Source organism: Gorilla gorilla, chromosome 7, assembly GCF_029281585.2.
Source record: "Gorilla gorilla gorilla isolate KB3781 chromosome 7, NHGRI_mGorGor1-v2.1_pri, whole genome shotgun sequence".
NCBI classification, from domain to species: Eukaryota; Metazoa; Chordata; class Mammalia; order Primates; family Hominidae; genus Gorilla; species Gorilla gorilla.
The window spans coordinates 15,122,593-15,145,039 of NC_073231.2; the positions used below are offsets into that span (position 1 = coordinate 15,122,593).

Sequence of the window (22,447 nt, forward strand, 5' to 3'; positions counted from 1 at the left end):
CGGAAGAGGGAGGCAGGGGTGCTCTTAGCAGACTGACAGAGCCTGATCTAAAGGAAAGACATGAAGGACTGAGCTAGGGGCAGGATAAGAGCTCGGCCACTAGTCTCTAAGGAATCTACCTCATAAATCTAAAGCGGCAAATCCTGTCCCCTCAATTCTCCACTTTTGCTCAATGCTTATTCATTAGGGGCCAGCTCTTTCCAGGGTATGCACGCCATGAGGACTGCACAGATAAAGGTGGCGTGGGCCTTGCCCGCATTACAGAGTGTCACTGCTTAGTGGGCAGTGGGCATCTCCAGTTATTCCTTCTTCATGTGATATTGTTTTAAATGCCCTTAGCTTTTGCGTTTTTCCTCCGTGGAGTGGTCTAGTTGATATTCCCCTTAACTGGTCGTGTCTGAAACTGAATTGCAGGCTCTAGGTAATGGTGTGAGCAATGTGGACCAGGGCCCAGGCTGTTACCTTCTTTCTGTGAAGACGGCCTAAGATACGGTATGGCCCTGCGTCTTCGAAGGCCATCTGAGAACACTGCAGCTTCAGACTGCCCTAGGTCAGAGCTACTGGCAGTGTCCCGAGGAGGTCTTGGCATGTGTTCTGCCTCCCCACTATTTCTCTTCTGTATCTGATGGCTTTGATTTCACCGCACCTAAGTGTAAGCTCAAACTATATCCTATTAGACATTATCTTGTTAAACAGTTCCTGTTGCTCCAGGCTTTTGAGATGTTTTTTAATCTCTGGTTTCATCCTGTTAATTCATTCTCTTGGTTGTAAGCGACACAAATGATTGACGAGTTCCCTTGTATATTTGCATCAGCATCATTCACTGAAACGTTCTCGAAGGTAGGGCATATGTCAGAGTCCTGGCAGATGTAGGCTGCTTCACACTGTGCCTCCAGATCGGGAAAAGGTGGCATTCCTAATCACCGGGGGAAGTAAATTCATCAATAAATGTGGTTTAGGACAGCTGAAGAGCTGTTAGAAAAAAAAGGGAGCTGGGGTCCCTCCAACATTCCTTAGATAAAAATAAACTACGTAACAAAGAAAGTCTCTTAAAAAAAGAAATTAAATTGTCTGAAAGATTTAGACTTGAATAATGAACTCATAAAAATTATTAGACGAAACATGAGTAAATTTTAAATATATCTTGGAATGGAGACAGAAGACTTTTTTCCCCCCAAAGTGTGTCACAAAACACAGAAGCTGTAAAGAAAAAGACTAACTTTCCTAAAAGAAAAATTTCATGAGGAAAATTTAAAGTTCTGTTGGGCAAAAATTCCATAAATGAGGTCAAAAAACAAGTAATATATTGGAGAAAAATATTTGCAGCGTATGTATCAGAGCTAATTCCTTTCACATGGAAAGAAGTCTTAGAAGTCAATAGGAAAAATGAAAAAATGGAATAGTTAAACCAATGTTCATTGCTAGAAGTGAGCATGTGAAAACATAGTAAACTTCACTTTGTTTAAAAATGCAAAGGAAAATAAAGAGGTGTCATTGTTTTCACCTGTGAAATTGGATGTGGTTAAGTCTGATAATACCCACCTTGCTGGTGAAAGGATGAGAAAACAGACATATTGAGTTGACCAGTGCTGTTGAAGGGCATTTCTACAATATCCTTAGACTAGAATTTAAAAGGTTCGTATTCTTAGACTCAGTAATTCCACTAATGACCCTGTAAATATTTTCCAGCATGTACACAAAAATAGCTACACAGATATTTGTAATAATAGCATTTATACTAGCAAAAAATAGAGGTAGCGTATATGACCATCTGTAGGTGTCCAGCAAAATATTGTGTAGTGTTAAAAATGGCACAGTTCTGTACGTACTAACTAGGAAAGTTTCAGGATACTAAATGGAAAAGCAAATCACTATGCATAGGAGGATGTTGTATTAAAAAATTAAAAAGATATATGGGATATCAGTAAGGAAGATATTAGCTATAAATTAACAAAAATGAAGGGAATGTATTTACCTTGTACAACAAGACATCTGCATATGTCAGCAGTGCAGGGTTGGGACAGGGTCTCACTATGCCATCCCTGCCTTAGATGCCATCTTTCTCCTCTGCAGTACTAATTATGTGGGCGTGTTTCCTCATGGCAGCAAGATGGCTGCACTGTACCGGACCTCACATCTGCATTTCTGGTGGAAAAAAGACTTAAGGAGGAAGGTAAGAAGTTGGAATCGGAAAACCCAAAATATTTCCAGAAATGTCCAACCAGCTCCTTTTTTGAGATGGAGTCTCACTCTGTCACCCAGGCTGGAGTACAGTGGCGTGATCTCAGCTCACTGCAGCCTCCACCTTCTGGGTTCAAGTGATTCTCCTGCCTCAGCCTCCCGAGTAGCTGGGACTACAGGCTCCCGCCACCACGCTCGGTTAATTTTTGTATTTTTAGTAGAGACAAGGTTTCACCGTGTTGGCCAGGCAGGTCTTGAACTCGTGACCTTAAGTGATCTACCCTCCTGGGCCTCTCAAAGTGCTGGGATTACAGGCGTGAGCCACCATGCCTGGCCCAACTTCTGCTTACATTTCACTGGCTAGAACTATCCCATGGCTACCCAGACCTTCAGGGAATCTGTCAAGGCAAAAATTTTGATTAGGCACATGTTCTTCCCTGACACACAATCCAGAGTTCTGTGAATATGGAAGAAGAGGAGAAGGGATATTGGGTAGGCAACTAGGAGTGTGCGAGACACACACACACACACACACACACACACACTCTTTGTGTTTGCATGCAGTATTTCTGGAAGGCGCCTGAGAAATGGCTAACAGTAGTTACCTCTGGAATAGACTGGCAGTCAGGAGGAAGGTGGACATTTATTTTTCACTTTATATAGTGTTCTTTCCTGCAAATTTTTTAAAAAAACAATGAATGTGTGTTAACTTTAAAGGAAGGAAGTTGATAGGAAGCTGACAACAATCCATTATCAGAACCTCTTGGGTACAGCTGTCCAACCAGTTACTCAGAACCAGGTCATTTAACCTCTGTGGACTTCAGCCTCAACTGCAAAACGAGAGGCTAGAATAGATAGTATCTTAGCCTCCTTCTACCTCTGAGCCTCCTCCAGTTAATTACACAATCTCCAGGAGCTGAAGGAGAGAACTAAGAGTCAGCTCCTTTAGCAAGAAAAGACATCCAGCATTTTAAACAGGTTCTTACTTAGCCTTTGTTATGGCTGAATTGTGTTCCCTCTAAAATTCATATGTGGAAATCTTAATCTCCAGAAGGTAGTATTTGGAGTTAGGGTCTTTAAAGAGGTAATTATGGTTCAATGAGGTCATTAGGTTGGGCCCTAATCCAGTAGGACTGGGGTTCTTACAAGAAGGGGAAATTTGTACCCCAACATCCTCAGAGGGAAGGCCACGTGAAGACACCAGGAGAAGGCAGCCACCTGCAAGCGGAGGAGAGAGGCCTCAGAAGAAACCAACCCTGCCAGCACCTTGATCTTGGACTTCCAGACTCCAGAATTTGAGAAAATAAATACCTGTTCTTAGGCTGGGCATGGTGGCTCACACCCATAATCCCAGCACTTTGGGAGGCTGAGGCAGATGGATCACTTGAGATCAGAAGTTTGAGACCAGCCTGGTCAACATGGTGAAACTCTGTCTCTGCTACAAACACAAAAATTAGCTGAGTGTGGTGACGCACACCTGTAATCCTAGCTATTCTGGAGGCTGAGGCAGGAGAATTCCTTGAACCCAGGAGGCGGAGGTTGCAGTGAGCAGAGATTGTGCCACTGCACTCCAGCCTGGGCAACAGAGAGAGACTCCATCTCAAAAAACAAAAAAAATGCAACGCTTTTCTTTAAGTTCTCCAGCCTATAGTCCTGTGTTATGATAGCCTTAGCAAGCTGATGCAGTCTTCTGTCCCTTTACACTTTTGTGAGGGGAGCTCTGCATTTTGCAGAATCTCTAGGACAGCGTGAGATTGCACTGACTTAGCTACTGCCTCTATTCCCTTCCTTGGTGAAAGCAGGTCCCCTAGGAGTCTAGCCTGGGAACCTGCAAATGCTAAACGTGGCCTGGGGGCAGAGAAGCGCATCTGACTGGAAGAAGCAAATCTGTTCCCGTGAGGCTAGTGCAGCCTTCCTCCAGGGTCCGATTGCTGTGCACACCTCCTTCCTGGGTTCCTTGGGGCCTTGCCTCCAACTTGCTTACTTGTTCTGTAGTCTATTTTCTTTCCTTGAACTTCAGAATTGATGGATACCCTGTCTCACTCTAGATTACTTGCCTGGCTTCTGACTGCTAAACCCATCTGGACTACAAATGGTTTATCTTTTAGAGATGATCTATATCTCTTCAGCTGGTGAGATTTGAGAGCAGGATCTTATGTTATATGAGTGACCTTATTATAGATATTGGCAAGAATCATTTTCTTCTGATGGAGCAGAAAGGGATGTGTGTGTGTGTGTGTGTGTGTGTGTGTGTGTAAGAGAGAGAAAGAGAAAGACTTTCATTGCCCTTTAAGCCCTCACCCCAGCACTGCATCTGAGCCAGAAGACTCTGAAATGGCCTGCAGTGTTCCAGGCCATTTAAGGGAGACTGGATCTTTTCTGAGGCTAAGTGAGGGCTGATTTTCCTGTGCTGGAGTGGGTAAGGACTCCGGGGTACACTGTGTGCTTGGAGGGAGGCAGGCCTGTATTTCTTAAGATGCTTAAGAAGATGCAAGATGTGAGATGCTTAGATGATGGAAGGTAAGGAGAGGTTGGCCTCCAGGCATCCTGCTCCCCGCAGAGCCCCTGAGAAAGTGGCCTTATTTATGGAGTTTGCCTGTCTGTTTACTGGCTTCTTCTCAAGGGAGCATAGAGGACCCCACTGGTCAGGTGTCAGACAAGAGAGCTGTACGGATGCATAGATTTAGTTCTGCCTCGCAGGCAGGTAGCCTGAGCTCCTAGGGGAAACTGTTTTTGCTAAGTAGGGAATGAAAAGCATGTTTATTTATGCACAAAATTAAATCTCTCCTATTTTTATATGATTTACCATTGTTTTCTTCCCTGTAGGGAAATCTGCTGTGATAGAGAACTGTGTAACAGGCCTTTTATGTGAGCGCTCACTCATACATTATGTAGGACGTGGCTAAGATCTTTGAAGCCCAGGGAGACAGGCACATCTCTGAGAGGCGAGATTCTTTCTTTTTTCAGCCCCCACTATCTTCTGTGCTACATCAGAGATGGAGCACAGCCACCGTGGGTCTGTTGAAATTTCCCAGGTGATGCTCTTCTCGGTGACCTGTGGGTTCATTACCTGTGTCAAAGACTGAAGACGGGAGAATTAGGGAAGTGGTGGCCTGGGAGAACCAAGGACATGTTTGTGTGCCCTATTTAGGCGATTGTTCTGCTTCATGCTAAATTTGTGAGGAGTTTTATGAAGCCTAGAAAATTAAGTAGAAAATATATTTTTACAGTATTTTAAGCTGGAACAGACTATTTAAAGCTCGAAGAGACCCTAGAGATAAACCAGTTCAGTCTCTTCGTTTTGCTGTAGAAGGGGCGAGGCCCAGAGGACTCACGGTGTTTCGGGAACTTGCAGGGAGTTAGCGCAGCACCAGCATCAGAGCGCGGGGCCCCGTGTCCAGCTCCTTACTCTTTTTGTTCTGGCAGCAATGCTCACCAGGACTTCACAGTGCATTTGTCTGGATACAGAGAGAAACATTATTCATCTTAAAGCAAGGCTTCAGAAGCTGTTTTTATAATAATTTGTTGGAGCCACATAGTAACTTGCAAATAAACATTTATGGTTAATGAGAAAAATGGATACCCCTGAGAAAAACCGTTTGTAGTTACTGTGTTCTAGTCAGAGCTCTTGAGCTAATTTGAAAGGAAAGTCAGGATTCTGGCAGGAGGAGGGCTATCCCCAGATTCCAAGGATGGGGAAGAGAACCTCTGTATGGACTAGAATGCGAGACTGTCCTATGTCCCTCTGTCTCTCCTTCCCAGTCTTCTGTCTGTGTCCTCTGTGCAGGATCCCATGCCTGGCTCTGTTACCCTCCCTTCCCGCCACCAGCCTGTCGGTACCTCCTGTCCTGATTTTCTGGTTTTCAGTCATTCCGACCCCTTCTCAGTTTCCCTGACTTGGTCCCTGTGCCCGTCTCAGTCCCCCTGACTTGGTTCCTGTCCCTGTGTCAGTCCCCCTGACTTGGTCCCTGTCCCCTTCTCAATCCCCATGGCTTGGTTCCCTGTCACCATCTCAGTCCCCCAACTTGGTTCCCTGTCCTCATCTCAGTCCCCCTGCCTTGGTCCCTGCCCCCATCTCAGTCCCCCTGACTTGGTCCCTGTCCCTGTCTCAGTCCCCCCGACTTGGGTCCCTGTCTCCATCTCAGTCCCCCTGACTTGGGTCCCTGTCTCCATCTTAGTTCCCCTGACTTGGTCCCTGCCCCCGTCTCAGTCCCCCTGACTTGGTCCCTGTCCCCATCTCAGTCCCCCTGACTTGGGTCCCTGTCTCCATCTCAGTCCCCCTGACTTGGGTCCCTGTCCTCATCTCAGTCCCCCTGACTTGGGTCCCTTTCTCCATCTCATTCCCCCTGATTTGGTCCCTGTCCCCATCTCAGTCCTCCTGACTTGGGTCCCTGTCTCCATCTCATTCCTCCTGACTTGGGTTCCTGTCCCTATCTCATTCCCCCTGATTTGGTCCCTGTCCTCATCTCAGTCCTCCTGACTTGGGTCCCTGTCTCCATCTCATTCCCCCTGACTTGGGTCCCTGTCCCCATCTCAATCCCCCTGATGTGGTCCCTGTCCCCATCTCAGTCCCCCTGACTTGGGTCCCTGTCTCCATCTCAATCCCCCTGACTTGGTCCCTGTCCCCATCTCAGTGCCCCTGGCGTGGTCCCCTGTCTCCCGCTCCATCCCCTGCCCCCATCTCTGTCCCTCTGCATCAGGCATGGTCACGTCTCAGTGCCATCTCACCCTCTCCCTGAGGACTCGCTCCATTTTCCTCTCCCCTCAGACCAGCTTCCTCTGCAGCTGCGCACGATGCAAACGACTGCTCCAGCCTCTCTTGGCTTCAGTCCCCCACCACAGACTAATTCTATCTCTCACCCTAATTTCAAAATCCCCGGGGAGCTGTCTGATCTGCTTGCTTCAGCTCCTCTCAGCCTGCCTGGTGCTGCCACACAGAGGAATTGGCTGCCCGTGGCCGGGTGGAGAGTCCTCGTCTTGTGTGTGGCCAGGGTCTCAAGGCCTCATGCTACACACTTGCGTATAGCATCTCATGCAGGCTTCACCACCGTCTTACGAGGCATGCAGTGACCTTGCCCTTAGACATGTGCACTCAGGCCTAGAGCTGTCAGAGCCGTTTGTCGAGGGACCCGCTGCTAGGAGATGGCAGAGCTGGAGCCAGACCCCAAAGCCAGCGCTGCGCTGTTCTCCTTTGGACGCGGGCTTATCCATTATCCACAGTTAATCAGTGAATTCCTCAGATGTCCACATGCTCCTACGGTGAGTAAACCCAGCTGTCTTTTGCACATATGTGGAAAAGTTACTATCAGGCACCTAGACTAGGTTTGATAGCAATAGGATTTTATTGAAACCTTGATGGAAAACCTGCGTAGTATCTGCTAACATCTTTGCATGCTTGGAGGCAGAGGAGGATTTAATATACATCAAGTCTGTGTAGCAACATCCAAGGAAGATTTAAACACTGCTGGCTTTTTTGTGCGATATTTAAAAAGCACCCCCCACCTTTTAAGAAAATGTGAAGCTCTAGCATAAATCAAAGTGTGATTAATCAGTGATGATTGACTTGTATTTTCATAACCTGTGGCATTAGTAACAACTTTGTATGGACATAAGAGTTGTAAGCAAATTTGGGAGGGAGGTTACTGCTTCATGCTATTCTCCATGCCGATCTTCGATCTTTGTACTTACTTACTTGCATTCTGTAAAATTCGGCGTGATGAAATCCAAGAACCCAAAATGCAGGGTGGAAATAGGCTTAGTAGTAAGTGACCTTCTATTTCCACTTCCCACCTCCTTGTTAAGATTCTTTGACCTCCTGCCACAGGGGCATTAGAGGCATCCTGTAAGCTTTGCACAGAAGCTGCTAATCCCCCGGCAGGCAGTTCATTCTGTTTCCATCTGGCAGCTGCTCCCTCTCACACCCAAGGACTCGCAGGGAGTGGCCGTTGGACCTGCAGACCCCTGGGAACAGGCAGGGGGAAGATATGTGGAACTGAGACCCAGAGGCCTCCCCACTTCCCTGTGCTGACTCACGTAGGCTGTCATCTCTGTTGGCTTTTAAAGGAAGAGGGGTAGGAAGGACAGTGAAATTAGAAGCCTTGCCAGGTCTTGCTTGAGAGCTTGTCTCTCTCACTGCTGCTATTTTTTCTTCATTAAATGTTTGATGTGGGTTTGTTCAAAGCATCCAGTGGCTTCTCCACTTAGATCATTTAATTCCACGATTGAAATGGCAGCACAGCTTTGGCCTGGAATCACACTTCGCACTTGGTCAAGGCCACCTTTAACTGCCTGGCCAGGCAGCTAGAGATTTTCCCGGGGCACCCCTGGAGTTTTTCCCATCCTGACTAGAGATAATCTCAGAGCGGGAGCCAGCCCCAAGTGAGAGGGCCTCTGAAAGACCACAGGATGGGAACATGGACGTGTAGCCTCATTTCTTGAAGGGGATGCAAGGAGATTGATTCGGCAATGGGGGATTCCATGAAAAAAAATTATGATATTAGTCTACTTACGTAAAATTGTTTGGGTGAGCACGGGTGGAGGGGCAGGGTGGGGAAGAGAAAGACATTGAGATCAAGTGAATAAAGGAATTGGGACCAAATACCATTCTCACACTAACCTGACTGTCAGATGAAAGAAGAGAATGTTGCAGTTATGCTTATGGCTTGATTCTGCTTGGAAGAAAAGAAATCAACACAAAAAATTCCTGATGTGTGCATGCGCTTTTTGAAAAAGGTGTAGGGAAGGGCACACAGCAGTCTAATCCTGGGGACTTGAGAAGGGGGAGCACAGCATTCCCAACCCTGGGGACTTGGGAAGGGGGAGCATAGCAGTCTAACCCTGGGGACTTGGGAAGGGGGAGTAAGGGAAAGGATTATATTCTTTTCTTTGCACATCTTTATATTTATTTCCTTATTCAAACCAGCACTGTTAATTTTTGTAATTAAATAAATTTAGAGAAAGACTTTTTAAATGTGAGAGAGCTGTTCTGGGGGAAAAATCAGAACAAAAACTAAATTTACACTGGGATTGATTATTTTAAGTTTTGTGTTTCATAGATAGTCTGTATAGACTGGGTGTGGTGGCTCATGCCTGCAGTCCCAACACTTTGGGAGGCCAAGGCGGGAGGATAATTTGAACTCAGGAGTTTGAGACCAGCCTGGGTAATGTAAAGACCCCGTCTCTATCAAAAATAGAAAAAGTCAGCTGGGCATGGTGGTGCACACCTGTGGTCTCAGAAACTCGGGAGGCTGAGGCAGAATGATTGCTTGAGCCTGGGAGGCTGAGGCTGCAATGAGCTGTGATCACACCACCACACTCCAGCCTGGGTGACTCAAAAGGTACAAAAGGCTCTTTGGGGAAAGGGAAGTTGTCTGTTCTGTCCACAGCCATGTATTTCCCTTTCTGGAGGCAGCCACTTTGGCCAGATTCTTGGATATTCTTTTTTTTTTTTTTTATTGAGTTGGAGTCCTGCTTTGTTGCCCAGGCTGGAGTGCAGTGGCGTTATCTTGGCTCACTACAAGCTCCGCCTCCCGGATTCACGCCATTCTCCTGCCTCAGCCTCCCGAGTAGCTGGGACTGCAGGCACCCGCCACCATGCCTGGCTAATTTTTTGTATTTTTAGTAGAGATGGGGTTTCACCGTGTTAGCCAGGATGGTCTCGATCTCCTGACCTCGTGATCCATCCACCTCGGCCTCCCAAAGTGCTGGGATTACAGGCGTGAGCCACCGCGCCCGGCCAATTCTTGGATATTCTTAAAGAAATGCTCTATGTTTTAAAAAATCTAGAGATTTGTTTATAATATATATATTTGCATGTATATAATGAGTAGGGAAAGAAAGTCTCCCACCCCAAAATGGTAGTAGAATAGAAACAGTGTTTTGTATGCTTTTTAAAAGTTTAATATATACACTGCAAAATATTGGTATATAGAGAGCTGTTTGATTCTTTTTTACTGGCCGCGTGATATTCCATTATATAAGCCGACTTTATTTAGCCAGCATTCTATTGATGAGCATTTTGATTATTTTCAATATTTTACTCCAGAAACAACACTAAAGACTCGAGATTGTATTCTTTGACACATGTTAGTATATCCATAGAATAAATACCTTGAAGCAGAATAATTTTTCTCCAAAAAGGGGCCACAAATAATACACTTCCTTCAGAAACATGTGAAAGTGCTAGATATTCTTTATAGAACAAGGTCTGCATTGGAAGTGGGATGAAATATAATGATAGCGACAGGGACTTTAGAGAAGGAAGTAGGAAAGTCAGGGCCCTTGCAGTTGCTTCTCTCATAGACACCTCTCTTTCTAGAAGATATTTTTGCTCAAACTTTGGTTTTTATATTTCAGGGTAACAAGGGTGTGAGGAAGGAAGTCAACATTGAGTGAGTTGCTATTATGTGCCAAGCCTAGGGTTAAGTCAATTGCAAGTATTGTTTAATTCTAGTAGTGTTCCTATAAGGTCCATATTTGGCATTTACTATCCACAGATCACAGATGAGAAAAATGAGGCTCAAGAGGCTAAGTCAGTTCCACAGGGTTATCCAGTGCATAAATGGCAGAGTCACCTTTCAGACTTCATGAAAGTACTCTAGCTTTTTACAGTCCTTCTCCTTCTCTTCCTCGTAGAAAAATAGAAATCTCTGTAGCTGTTGCTTTGTGAAGGATCTGGGGATGCATGAACCAGGAACTAGGTGGAAGACCAGTTTCACCTGAGGTTGACCTGTGATGTATGACTTTGCTTGTACTTAGGAAGTCACTTTTAATAAGTTTGTAGGGTGTGCAGAGAAAATTTACTGTTGGATTATGTGGATTGTCTTTAACCACAAAGGGCTGTGTTCCAGAAACTCTTCTGAGTCTACTGACTTTAAAGAAGAGCCAGCCCTGAAGTATGATGCTCTGAAAGCTGGTCAGGTTTCAAGGTGGACCCACAAAGCCCACATAACTTAGAACATTCTGAAAGAGCATGACGTATGGGTGGCCGTGATTTCTTGGTGTTCTTAGTCCATAATGGGATGCATAGGTGAGAATGTATGGATACATACAGGCTAGAGCAGGGGTCCTCAGTCCCCGGGCCACAGACCAGTACCAGTTCATGGGCTGTTAGGAACTGGGCTGCAGGGCAGGAGTGAGCAATTTCATCTGTATTTATAGCTGCTCCCCATAGCTCACATTTCTGCCTGAGCTCTGCCTCCTGTCAGATCAGCGGCAGCATTACATTAGATTCTCATAGGAGCATGAACTCTATTGTGAATTCTGCATGCTAGGGATCCGTGCACTCCTTGTGAGAATCTAATGCCTAATGATCTGAAGTGGAACAGCTTCATCCAGAAACCATCCCCCTCCTCCGCCATCCCTGGAAATATCATCTTCCACGAAACTGGTTCCTAGTGCCAAACAGGTTGGGGACTGCTGGGTTAGAGCCACAGCAAGGAGAACAAGAGGGGCGAGAGCCCCCACATCTGTAGGCTGGGATGGAGTCCGGGGCACTGCGGCAGCAGTTGAGGCTGCAGCAAGGCTGGGGCTGTGGCCAAGGATACAGGGCAGTAGGTGGCCTCTTAGGTGGAATTGTTGAAAGCCTCAGAGAGAGCACTGTGAGGAGGAATGAGGCCGTTTATTATTTTTGAAAGTCAAGTATGTGTAGGTTGGCAACTGCCCATACTTTTTATTTCAAATGGCTTTATTAAACGAATTACCTCTGATACAAATGGACGTCAATTAACAAAGAGCTTGGAGGTAATTTAATGTAATTTCTCAGCTCAAGAAATCAAGTGCTTTTTTTTTTTTTCCTTTCATAGAAGCCAGGGTAAATTTTCTCTTAGCTGATAGAGGTTATTATGGTAGTTACTCATTTTATCAGAAGTGATGTAATATCCAGTTTAGATGGAGAGAGGATGGTGCTCTTTGGAGCTAGTTTTTGGAGTCTGCCACTAGATTGCTGTGTGCTTCTATACTGAAAGCAGCCGGTGTCCTGATCTCTAATTACCCTTAGCCTTGGTGTCTCTTTAACATTTGGAGGGGGATAGTGTTGGATGAACTAAAGCTCGTGTCTCACTTTTAAGTTACAGTTCTCTGAACCTTGTAAACAGGTAGGGAGTCATTTCCTGAGGCTGAAGAAGAAGAGGAGAAAGAAGCCACGCTTATATATGTCTTTAGTTGATTAGAGATGGGTAAGAGTATGTTAACGTTGGCTTACCTTTCCCTAAATGTCAGCTCTTACATGTGGGTCCTTCAGTCAGTAGGTATGTTTCCATGTTATTGCTACTCCTTCAAAGTTTATAACCATCAACTATGTTTAACTACTTTGACCTACTGGTATAATAACCATTGGTAGGTAGTGTCATCTACCAATTATTATTAGATAGCATCTAGTATTATTAATATTAGAACTTTCTACATGTTTGCGTAGAGCTTCAGCTTGAATTTCATCTCATAGAATATACTTTTTTCTTTTACAAACAATACAGTAAGGCACAAATGAAATAATCATAAATATTTCACAGAACGATGCACGCTTATATGGCATTTCTGCCTGTGTGTGCATTCGATCTATGAGATTCCCTGATTCTTTAGCATGAAACTCATGGGATATGATCAGTGAAATTTGTCCCTCTCAGAATCTGTCAAGCATTTTATTTGCTTGGGGAGGATGGTCATGCCATAACCCCAATTGATATTTCTTGGTGATAGTTTAGGTTTTGGGTTAACCATAGGGTTTTGTGTTTTTGTTTGTTTGTAATTGAGATATAACTGGCACACAGAAAAATGCATAGTTGAGTGTCCAATTTGATAGATTTTGATAGATACATACACCCATAAAATCGTCACCCCAGACCCCATGATGAATATGTCCATCACCCTCACTCCTTGCTCACTTCCATTCCTTCCTGGCTCCCATCCTCACCCCCAGCAACCACTGATCTGCTTCCTGTCACTCCAGGTTAGCTTGCATTGTCTAGAGTTTTGTATAATGGACTCATCCACTATGCACTCTGTTTTTGGTCTGGCTTCTTTTACACAGCATAGTTATTCCCAGGTCATCGATGTTGGCGTATATATCCATGGCTCATTCCTTTTCCTTCCTAGATAGTAGTCTGTTATACGAATACGCCACAATTTGTTTATGTGCCGACCTTTTAACGGACACTTGTATTCCTTCAAATGAGGGAGTTTCTACTTTTTGACTACTTCAGATGAAGCTGCTACAAGTCTATGTATGGATATATGCTTTCTTATCTGTTGGGTAAATATCTAGGAGTGGCATAGCTGGGTAACATGGTAGGTGTATGTTTCAACTTTTCAAGAAATGCCACCCACAGTGTAGGAGAGTTCCAGTTCCCCCACATCCTCACCAACAATTGATTATGCTGAGTGTTTTTCATTTTAGAAATTCTAGTAGGCATGCAACAAACATATGAAAAAAAGCTCAACATCACTGGTCATTAGAAAAATGTGAATCAAAACCACAATGAGATACCATCTCACACCAGTCAGAATGGCAATTATTAAAAAGTCAAGAAGCAACAGATGCTGGTGAAGCTGTGGAGAAATAGGAATGCTTTTACACTGTTGGTGGGAGTGTGAATTAGTTCAACCATTGTGTAAGACGGTGTGGCAATTCCTCAAAGACCTAGAACCAGAAATACCATTTGACCCAGCAATTCCATTACTGGGTATATACTTAAAGGAATATAAATCATTCTGTTATAAAGATACATGCATGTGTATGTTCATTGCAGCACTATTCACAATAACAAAGACATGGAATCAACCCAAATGCCCATCAATGATAGACTGGATAAAGAAAATGTGGTACATATGTACCATGGAATACAATGCAGCCATAAAGAGGAACAAGATCGTGTCCTTTGCAGGGACATGGATGGATCTGGAAGCCATCATCCTCAGCAAACTAACACAGGAACAGAAAACCAAACACCGCATGTTGTCACTCATAAGTGGGAGGTGAACAATGAGAACCCATGGACACAGGGAGGGAAACAACACACACTGGGGCCTGTGTGGGGGGGCGGTGAGAAAGGGAGGGCATTGAGAAGAATAGCTAATGGATGCTGGGCTTAATACCTAGGTGATGGGTTGATCTATGCAGCAAACTCCCATGGCATGCGTTTACCCATGTAACAAACCTGCACATCCTGTACATGTACCCCAGAACCTAAAATAAGAAAAAAAAAAAAAAAAAGAAATTCTAGCAGGCATGAAGTAGTATCTCATGTGGTTTTAATTTACAGCTCCCCAATATGCATCACGTTGAGTGTCTTTTCATGCTCTTATTTACCATCGGTTTACCTTCTTTGGTGCCTGTTAGAACTTTACCCGTTTTAAAAAATTATTTTATTTATTTTCTTAAGTTTTGAGAGTTCTTTACATATTTGGCACATAGGTCTTTTATCAGATACATAGTTTGCAAATATTTTCTCCCAGTCTGTGGCTTGTCTTTTCATTCAGCATTTTTGGAAGAGCTTAACTTTTTAAACTTTCATGACAGGCTTACCATTTAAATAAAGAAACTGCAGTCATTCTTTGCTTAACAATTTGGATATGTTCTGAGAAACGCACCCTTGGGCGCTTGTGTCATCGTGCGAACATGACAGAGTGCACTTACACAAACCTAGATAGTCTAGCCTACTACACACCCAGGCTGTAGGGTCTAGCCTATTGCTCTTGGGCTACAAACCTGTACAGCATGTGACTGTTCTGAATATTGTGACCATTGTAACACGATGGTAAGTATTTGTGCATCTAACCTTAGAAAAGGTACAATCAAAATACAGTATAAAGATAAAAAATGGTGACCAGGCATGCTGGCTCATGCCTGTAATTCCAGCACTGTGGGAGGCTGAGGTGGGCAGATCACTTGAGGTCAGGAGTTCGAGGCCAGCCTGGCCAACATGGCGAAACCCTGTCTCTACTAAAAATACAAAAATTAGCTGGGCGTGGTGGCGCACACCTGTAATCCCAGCTACTTGGGAGGCTGAGGAACAAGAATCGCTTGAACCTGGGAGGTGAAGGTTGCAGTGACCGAGATCATGCCCCTGCACTCCAGCATGGGCAACAGAGCAATACTCTGTCTCAAAAAAAAAAAAAAAAGACAAAAATGTGGTATACACCTGTGTAGGGCACTTACTATAAATGGAGCTTGTAGGAATGGAAGTTGCTCTGGGTGAGTCAGTGTGGGTGAATATGGAGGCTCAGGATGTTACTGCTGCTGTAGACTTCAACACTGTACATTTAGGCCACATCCAATTTATTAAGTCTTTATTTCTTTAATAGTAAATTAACCTTAGCTTACTGTAACTTTTTTACTTTATAAACTTTTAATATTTTAACTTTTTGATTCTTACAGTAACACTTAGCTTAAAATACAAACATTGTACAGCTGTACAAAAATATTGTTTCTTTATATCCTTATTGTATGAGTTTCTTTCTATTTAAATTTTATAGTTTTTTAATTTTTAAAGCTTTTTTTTTAAAATGAAGACACACACACATTGGCCCAGGCCTACACAGGGTCAGGATCATCAATATCACTGTCTTCTACCTCCACATCTTGTCCCACTGGAAGATCTTCAGGGACAATGACAGTGATGGAGCTGTTATACCCTGTAATAAAAATGCCTTCCCCTGGAACACCTCCCGAAGGGCCTGCCTGAGGCTGTTTTACAGTAATGTTTTAAAATAAGTAGGAGTACATCCTAAAAGAATGATAAAAAGTATAGTATAGTAAGCACATAATCCAGTAACATAGTCGTTTGTTATTATATACTGTACATAATTGTATGTGCTAGCATTTTATGACTGGCAGTGAAGTAGGTTGTTTATACCAGCATCACTGCAAACATAAGAATAATGCATTGCTCTACGACATCACTAGGTGATAAGTATTTTTCAGCTCTTTTGTAATCTTATGGGACCACCCTTAGAAACGTGGGGTCCACCATTGCTCAAAAAGTCATTATATGAAGGCCAGGTGCAGTGGTTCATGCCTGTAATCCCAGCACTTTGGGAGGCTGAAGTGGACGGATCACTTGAGGTCACGAGTTTGAGACCATCCTGGCCAACAAAGTGAAACCCCGTCCCTACTAAAAATACAACCTTTATCTGGGCGTGGTGGTGCACGCCTGTAACCCCAGCTACTCAGGAGGCTGAGGCCAGAGAATCGCTTGAACCCAGGAGGTGGAGGTTGCAGTGAGCTCAGATCACTCTCCACTGCACTCTAGCCTGGGTGACAGCGAGACTCTGTCTCAAAAAGGCAATAAAGAAGTCATTAGACAGTGCCTGACTGGATTTTATTCACAGTATCAAGCACTAAAAAACCTATGGCAAAAACAAGCACAAAGCAAAAGCAAAACATGCCTGTAGCCACATTACCCCTTCCCGCCAAGTCAGTGTCACAGGAACCATATTCATTTGCACACCTAGGGCAAAAACCCCAGTCAAATATAAGAAGTAATGATTTCCAAGACCATGAGCATCAGGCAACAAAGGACAGTGATCGTGAGCTATGAGAAATGAAGGAGGCAAGCCCTGTCATTGCCCCAGCTTACTGTCTTGAGAGTTTCCAGGCTGTGGTGCCAGGAGGGTGGCCTAGATAGCCGACCCAGAGGAGAGAATTGCAGAAAGAAAGATCTCCAGAGCTGTGCCCACCACCTTGGGACCCAGCAGCATACTGACCAGCCCGTGTAAGTAACCAAGACTGGAGGACAAAAAGGGGGATGCTAAGATCTTACGCCGGCTTCAGTCTCCCCCTACCCCACACCCCCGAACCACTAAATGATTCTTCGTATCTCTGCCCTTTCCCCCTCAAAGGAAGCCATTTGCAACTACAATTCAGAAGAGGACATTTTGCACTACACTTACGGGCTTCTCCGAGCCATGTAATCGTCAAAATTGAGAAAATATTTTAAGAGGTAGGCATTAGAGTCGCCCCACATGGAACTTGACTTTGTTGTGGTTTTCTCTTTAGTTTGAAAAAGATCCAGTAATCTGGTAAGACAGCAAAGCAGGGTGACCACTTCCTGGAGTGCTTCTGGTTTTGGGGTTTTTTGTTTGCCCTTGGATGGCATGCGGAGAAGGTAGTACTGCCCAGGGAAGTCTGGAAGCTTCCTAGGTGGGGACTTGTGTACCCTGTGGAAGAAGAGGGTGTGGACTCTGGCCCCCGCAGCCTAACCCTGTGCCACACCAGTGTCGGATTCAGAACCACACACATGAGGACACTTGAGAGACCTCCGTGTTTATGCCCCAACTTATGGATTCGGGGATGGATGAGTTTCGTTCTTTAACATATATCTAGGGCCTGCCGTGTGCCTGACGTTGTTCTGGATGCTTGGGATCCCACAGTGAGTAAGGAAAATCCCACTCTTGTGGAGCTTACGTCCCTGCAGAGGAGACGCAGCATCAGCTAGTATGCGTCAGGTGGACGTTAGTTACCCAAAGGAGAATAACCCTGGCCTTGGCCAGGCATGGCGGCTCACGCCGGTAATCCCAGCACTTTAGGAGGCTGAAGTGGGAGGATCACTTGAGACCATGAGTCTGAGACCAGCCTGGGCAACATGGCGAGACCTCATCTCTACAAAAAATAAAAATAAAAAATTCAGGTATGATGGTGTGTGCCTGTGGTCCCAGTTACTTGGGAGGCTGAGACTGCAGTGAGCTATGATTGCGCCACTGTACTGCAGCCTGGGTGACAGCGCAAGACCCTGTCTCAAAAAAAAAAAAAAAAAAAAATTTGTTCTGGTTTGCAATTATAATTTTTCAGAGGTTGAAGAGGCTTAGCAGTGCTGGGTTTAAATTAGTCGTGCAATTTAGTGCTTTTCCCGTCATCATAGATGCTGTGGGTTTCAAACGGCCTCAAGTCCCGGCTGGATTTTATTCTGCAGATGACACTTGGGTAGGGGAGTAGATAAAGAAAAGCTGGTGTTGAGAGAGCATTGCAGCCGGACTCCTCTCCCTGTAGTGCTGTGGGAGATGTTTCTGCCTGCGCGAGATGTTATTCATGAGCAAAAGGAGAAAGGTGAGCCATTTCAAGGTTCCTTCTGGCCTTGAGGTGCTGTGGGTCCGACTCCAAGCCTGCGGGTTTCTCCTCTCTCCCAGGACTCTTCAGGGAGGCCTCAGCTCTACCAGACCTCCCAGTCCCAACCTTCACTCCTCCTTCCTCCCCTTCCTTGGAGAAAAATGAATTTGCAGAAATGTTAGGAGACAAGAAGCAAGTACACTTGACCCTTGAACAACTCGGGGTTTAGGGGCACTGACCAGCCCCCTCCCATGGAATCACACCCACATATAACATTTGACTCCTTAACTACTGATAGCCTATTGTTGACTGGAAGCCTTAACGGATAACATCAATAGTTCATCAGCATGTATTTCGTATGTTTTATGTATTATATACTGTGCTCCTACGATAAACCAAGCTAGGGGAAAGAAAATGTTTAGAAAATCATAGGAAGAGAAAATGTGTTTACTATTCAGTGGAAGTGGATTGTCATAAAGATCTTCATCATCGTCTTCATATTGAGTGGGCTGAGGAGGAGGAAGAGGAGGGGTTGGACTTGCTCTCTCAGGAGGTGGCAGAAGTGGAAGAAAATTTCCTGTAAATGGACCTGCATGATTCAAACCTTTGTTGTTCAGGAGTTGACTGTATATGGCTTCTGATCATTTGTTTTTTCCCAAGACGGTCTTGCTTTGTCGCCCAGACTGGAGTACAGTGGCATGATCTAGGCTCACTGCAACCTCCACCTCCCAGGTTCAAGCGATTCTCCTGCCTCAGCCTCCTGAGTAGTTGAGATTACAGGTGCCAACCACCATGCCTGGCTAATTTTTGTATTTTTAGTAGGATGAGGTTTTACCATGTCGGCCAGGCTCGTCTCAAACTTCTGGTCTCAAGCAATCTGCCTGCCTCGGCCTCCCAAAGTGATGGGATTACAGGTGCGAGCCACTGCGTCCGGCCTGGCTTCTGATCATTATTAAGGACTTCACACGATTCCCCTTAGTACTTCAAAGTCAGGTAGATTTTGATAAGGTCCTTGGGGGCTAGTTTTATAATTTCAGGTCATAAGGGTTCCTCCTATTTTCTCTTGCAAGGAAAATGAATGTTGGGAAGAGAACGTTGTCGTCTGAATGCTTTTATGCCATCTGCAGTAACCTCTCTGAGTCTGGAACCATTTTCCAGTAAGAAGTAGGTGACAGGCTATCAAAATAAAGAGTAACCTTTTGAAAGCACTTCAGTGCAGCACTGTGTGCTTTTTATAATCTTGACTTGTGTTTTGTGAGAGGAGAGGGCTGAGCTAGGTTTGTGCTCTGCTCCTCCCCCTCCCCCTCTCCCCAACTCTCTTTGATCTGTGAAGCTTGTCTCATCCTTAGCCAAGTCTGCTGGAACTTTATCCAGAGCAGGAAAAGGGGAAATAGTTTTCCTTTCTTGGGTGGATTCGTATTTATATAAACCCTTAGCGAGCAAAATGGAGCCAAGTGGCACACACGTCTGCAGGGAGGCGTGGTGGGACGAGTGAGTGGCGGGAAGAGGCAGCTTTGACTTGGGTCAGATGGTGTCAGACCTTTTAAGGGTCAGTGAGGAGAGGATGGTGTAAGTCCTTGTGCACATTTTCTTAAGGACATACTTACATGTAGGACCATTATAGAGCAACAAAGGGCAGGGTGTGTGTGCATCTCACTATATGTCTATATCACCGTAGAGCAGCTGTCTCCAACCTTGTTCGGCACCACAGACTGGGGTTGGTGGGATGGTTTCACGATGATTCAAGTGCATTACATTTGTCGTGCACTTTATTTCTACTATTATTACATTGTAATAGATAATGAGATAATTATACAACTCACTATAATATGCAATCAGTGGGAGCCCTGAGCTTGTTTTCCTGCAACTAGCTGGTCCCATCTGGTGGTGATGGGAGTGACAAATCATTAAGCATTAGATTCTTACAAGGAGCGCGCAACCTAGATCCCTCACATAAACAGTTCACAGTAGGGTTTGCCCACTCCTATGAGAATCTCATGCTGCCCTGATCTGACAGGAGATGGAGCTCCGGTGGTAATTTGAGCAATGGGGAGTGGCTGTAAACAGATGAAGCTTTGCCTGCTCACCTACCACTCACCTCCTTCTGTGCTGCCCATGGACGCGTACCAGTCCATGGCCCTGGCGTTGGGCACCCTTGCTATAGAGTCATTCCTCCAACCCTTATTTGCGGGGGATGCTTTCCAAGTCCCCTACTGGATCCTGAAACCACCAACGGCACCAAACCCAATTGCCATCAATTGGAAAACGTTTCTGGTCATACATTTGCCCACAAACGTAATGTCTTTTTCATTTTAACTAAGCACTTAGCAGGTGCTGTAACCATACCTTTTGCAGTTTGAGGTGCAGCAGCAAAACTAGCATGGATTTAGTTTTCCTTTTTCACAGTTTCACAGAATATTCATTCTCACTGTAGATCTGGTAATTTCAGCATGCAATTTTTTTTCTTTCCTTATTAAGTCAAGACCTTTCAGCTTTTTACTAAAGCACTTAACAGCTTCTCTTTGGCAGATTCAAATCGCCAGCATCACTACTCTTACACTTTCGGGCCATTATGAAGTAAAATAAGGGTGACGTATTAAGCACTGCAACACTTTGACAGTGGATCTGATAACCGAGAAAGTGCCTAAGTGATGAGCAGGTGGGGAGCGTCTACAGTGTGGGGACACTGGGCAGAGGAGGGTTCCCAGGGGAGCGTCTACAGTGTGGGGACACTGGGCAGAGGAGGGTTCCCAGGGGAGCGTCTACAGTGTGGGGACACTGGGCAGAGGAGGGTTCCCAGGGGAGCGTCTACAGTGTGGGGACACTGGACACAGGAGAGTTCATGGTGCTGGGGGGTATGGAGCTGGACAGGTCGAGATTTCATCATGCTACTAGAATGGTGCTAGATTTAAAACTGATGATTGTTTATTTCTGGAGTTTATCATTTAATATTTTCAGATCCAGATTGATGGCTGGTAGACGAAACCTTTGAAAGCAAAAACCACAGATGATGGGGGTTATATCTAAATATATCACTATATATAGTGATACATACAGATGAATGACAAGTTCAAGTTCATTTTACTTTTTTAATTGTTACTAAGAGAATAATGTTGTAGAAGGCCTTAGCTCTCCTTTGTAACACTGACCTCGGAAGTTTTAGCTACTTACAGTGTGTCCCACTATTAATTTACTTCCTTGAATTAGTCTCAGCCTTTCACACCAGCTCTGGCCACTTCTTGTGGATGGTGAGGTTTTTAAGTGTGCATGCCATCCACACGAATGCTTTCTTTTCATTGTAGGGGGTACAGGGAAAACTTTCCCTTTGCTCTCAGAAGAAGGTTCAGTGAAAATCAACTGATGAAAGGCAAATTAATAAGAATAAGAAGATTACTAAGGCAAATAAATTTATTAACATTCGAAGGGAATCACAGTGGGATACAGAAGCTATACGCTTTTTCATAGGGGAGGGAAGAGATGAGAATGTAGACAGTTCTTTTGAGAGGCAGTAAGTGAGGATTAGGGAGAATGAATGGACCACAGAGACCGAAATGAAATTGTAAGTGATTCTCTTTGGAATCTGAATGGCCCTGAGAGGCAGACATTATCTCGGGAAAATGTCTGTCAGGTGTGGTCACATTCGTCAGGCTTTTTTTCTGAGATAATGAGATTCCAGGGAGGGCATAGAAAGCATTTATGTTTCTGTTGGTAAGCTCTCTTGGTCAGATAAGGACGTTCCAGGAATAGTCCCTGCCCTTGTGGTTTGGGGAGGCACAAGACAAGGTTAGAGGGACCTTCATTCTGAGGCTTATTTCTGAGGCCGCTCAGCTTTCAAAAGCGCCCAGCGTGCTCAGGTGCCATATTTTGAGGAATGATTTTCTATACCCCCCAACATCATAAAACCACCTCATTGAAGCTTCAAGTGGTGCCTCATGGTTCCTTTCTGGGTTTTCTTTTTTTTTTTTTTTTTTGAGACAGAGTCTGGCTGTGTCCCCAGGGCTGTAGTGCAGTGGCACAATCTCGGCTCTCTGCAACCTCTGCCTCCTGGGTTCAAGCGATTCTCCTGCCTCAGCCTCCCAAGTTGCTGGGATTACAGATGTGTACCACCTCGCCTGGCTAATTTTTGTATTTTTAGTAGAGATGGGGTTTCAACATGTTGGCTAGGCTGGCCTCGAACTCCTGACCTCAAGTGATCTGCCAGCCTTGGCCTCCCAAAGTGCTAGGCTT

The 22,447-nt window shown here is 44.9% G+C and overlaps 1 protein-coding gene across 3 annotated transcripts in view; it reads left to right on the top strand.

The window, feature by feature from the left end:
* MFHAS1 (multifunctional ROCO family signaling regulator 1) overlaps positions 1 to 22,447 on the top strand; it is a 109,914-nt gene that overhangs the window by 64,891 nt on the left and 22,576 nt on the right. Inside the window, exon 2 of one of the 3 annotated variants that reach the window (XM_055349120.2) lies at positions 2,074 to 2,173. The exons of the other annotated variants lie outside the window; for them this stretch is intronic. Coding sequence (XP_055205095.2) covers positions 2,074 to 2,165 — 92 coding nt within the window. The 3' untranslated portion in view covers positions 2,166 to 2,173. The remainder of the gene's footprint in view (positions 1 to 2,073; positions 2,174 to 22,447) is intronic. 3 annotated transcript variants of the gene reach the window in all.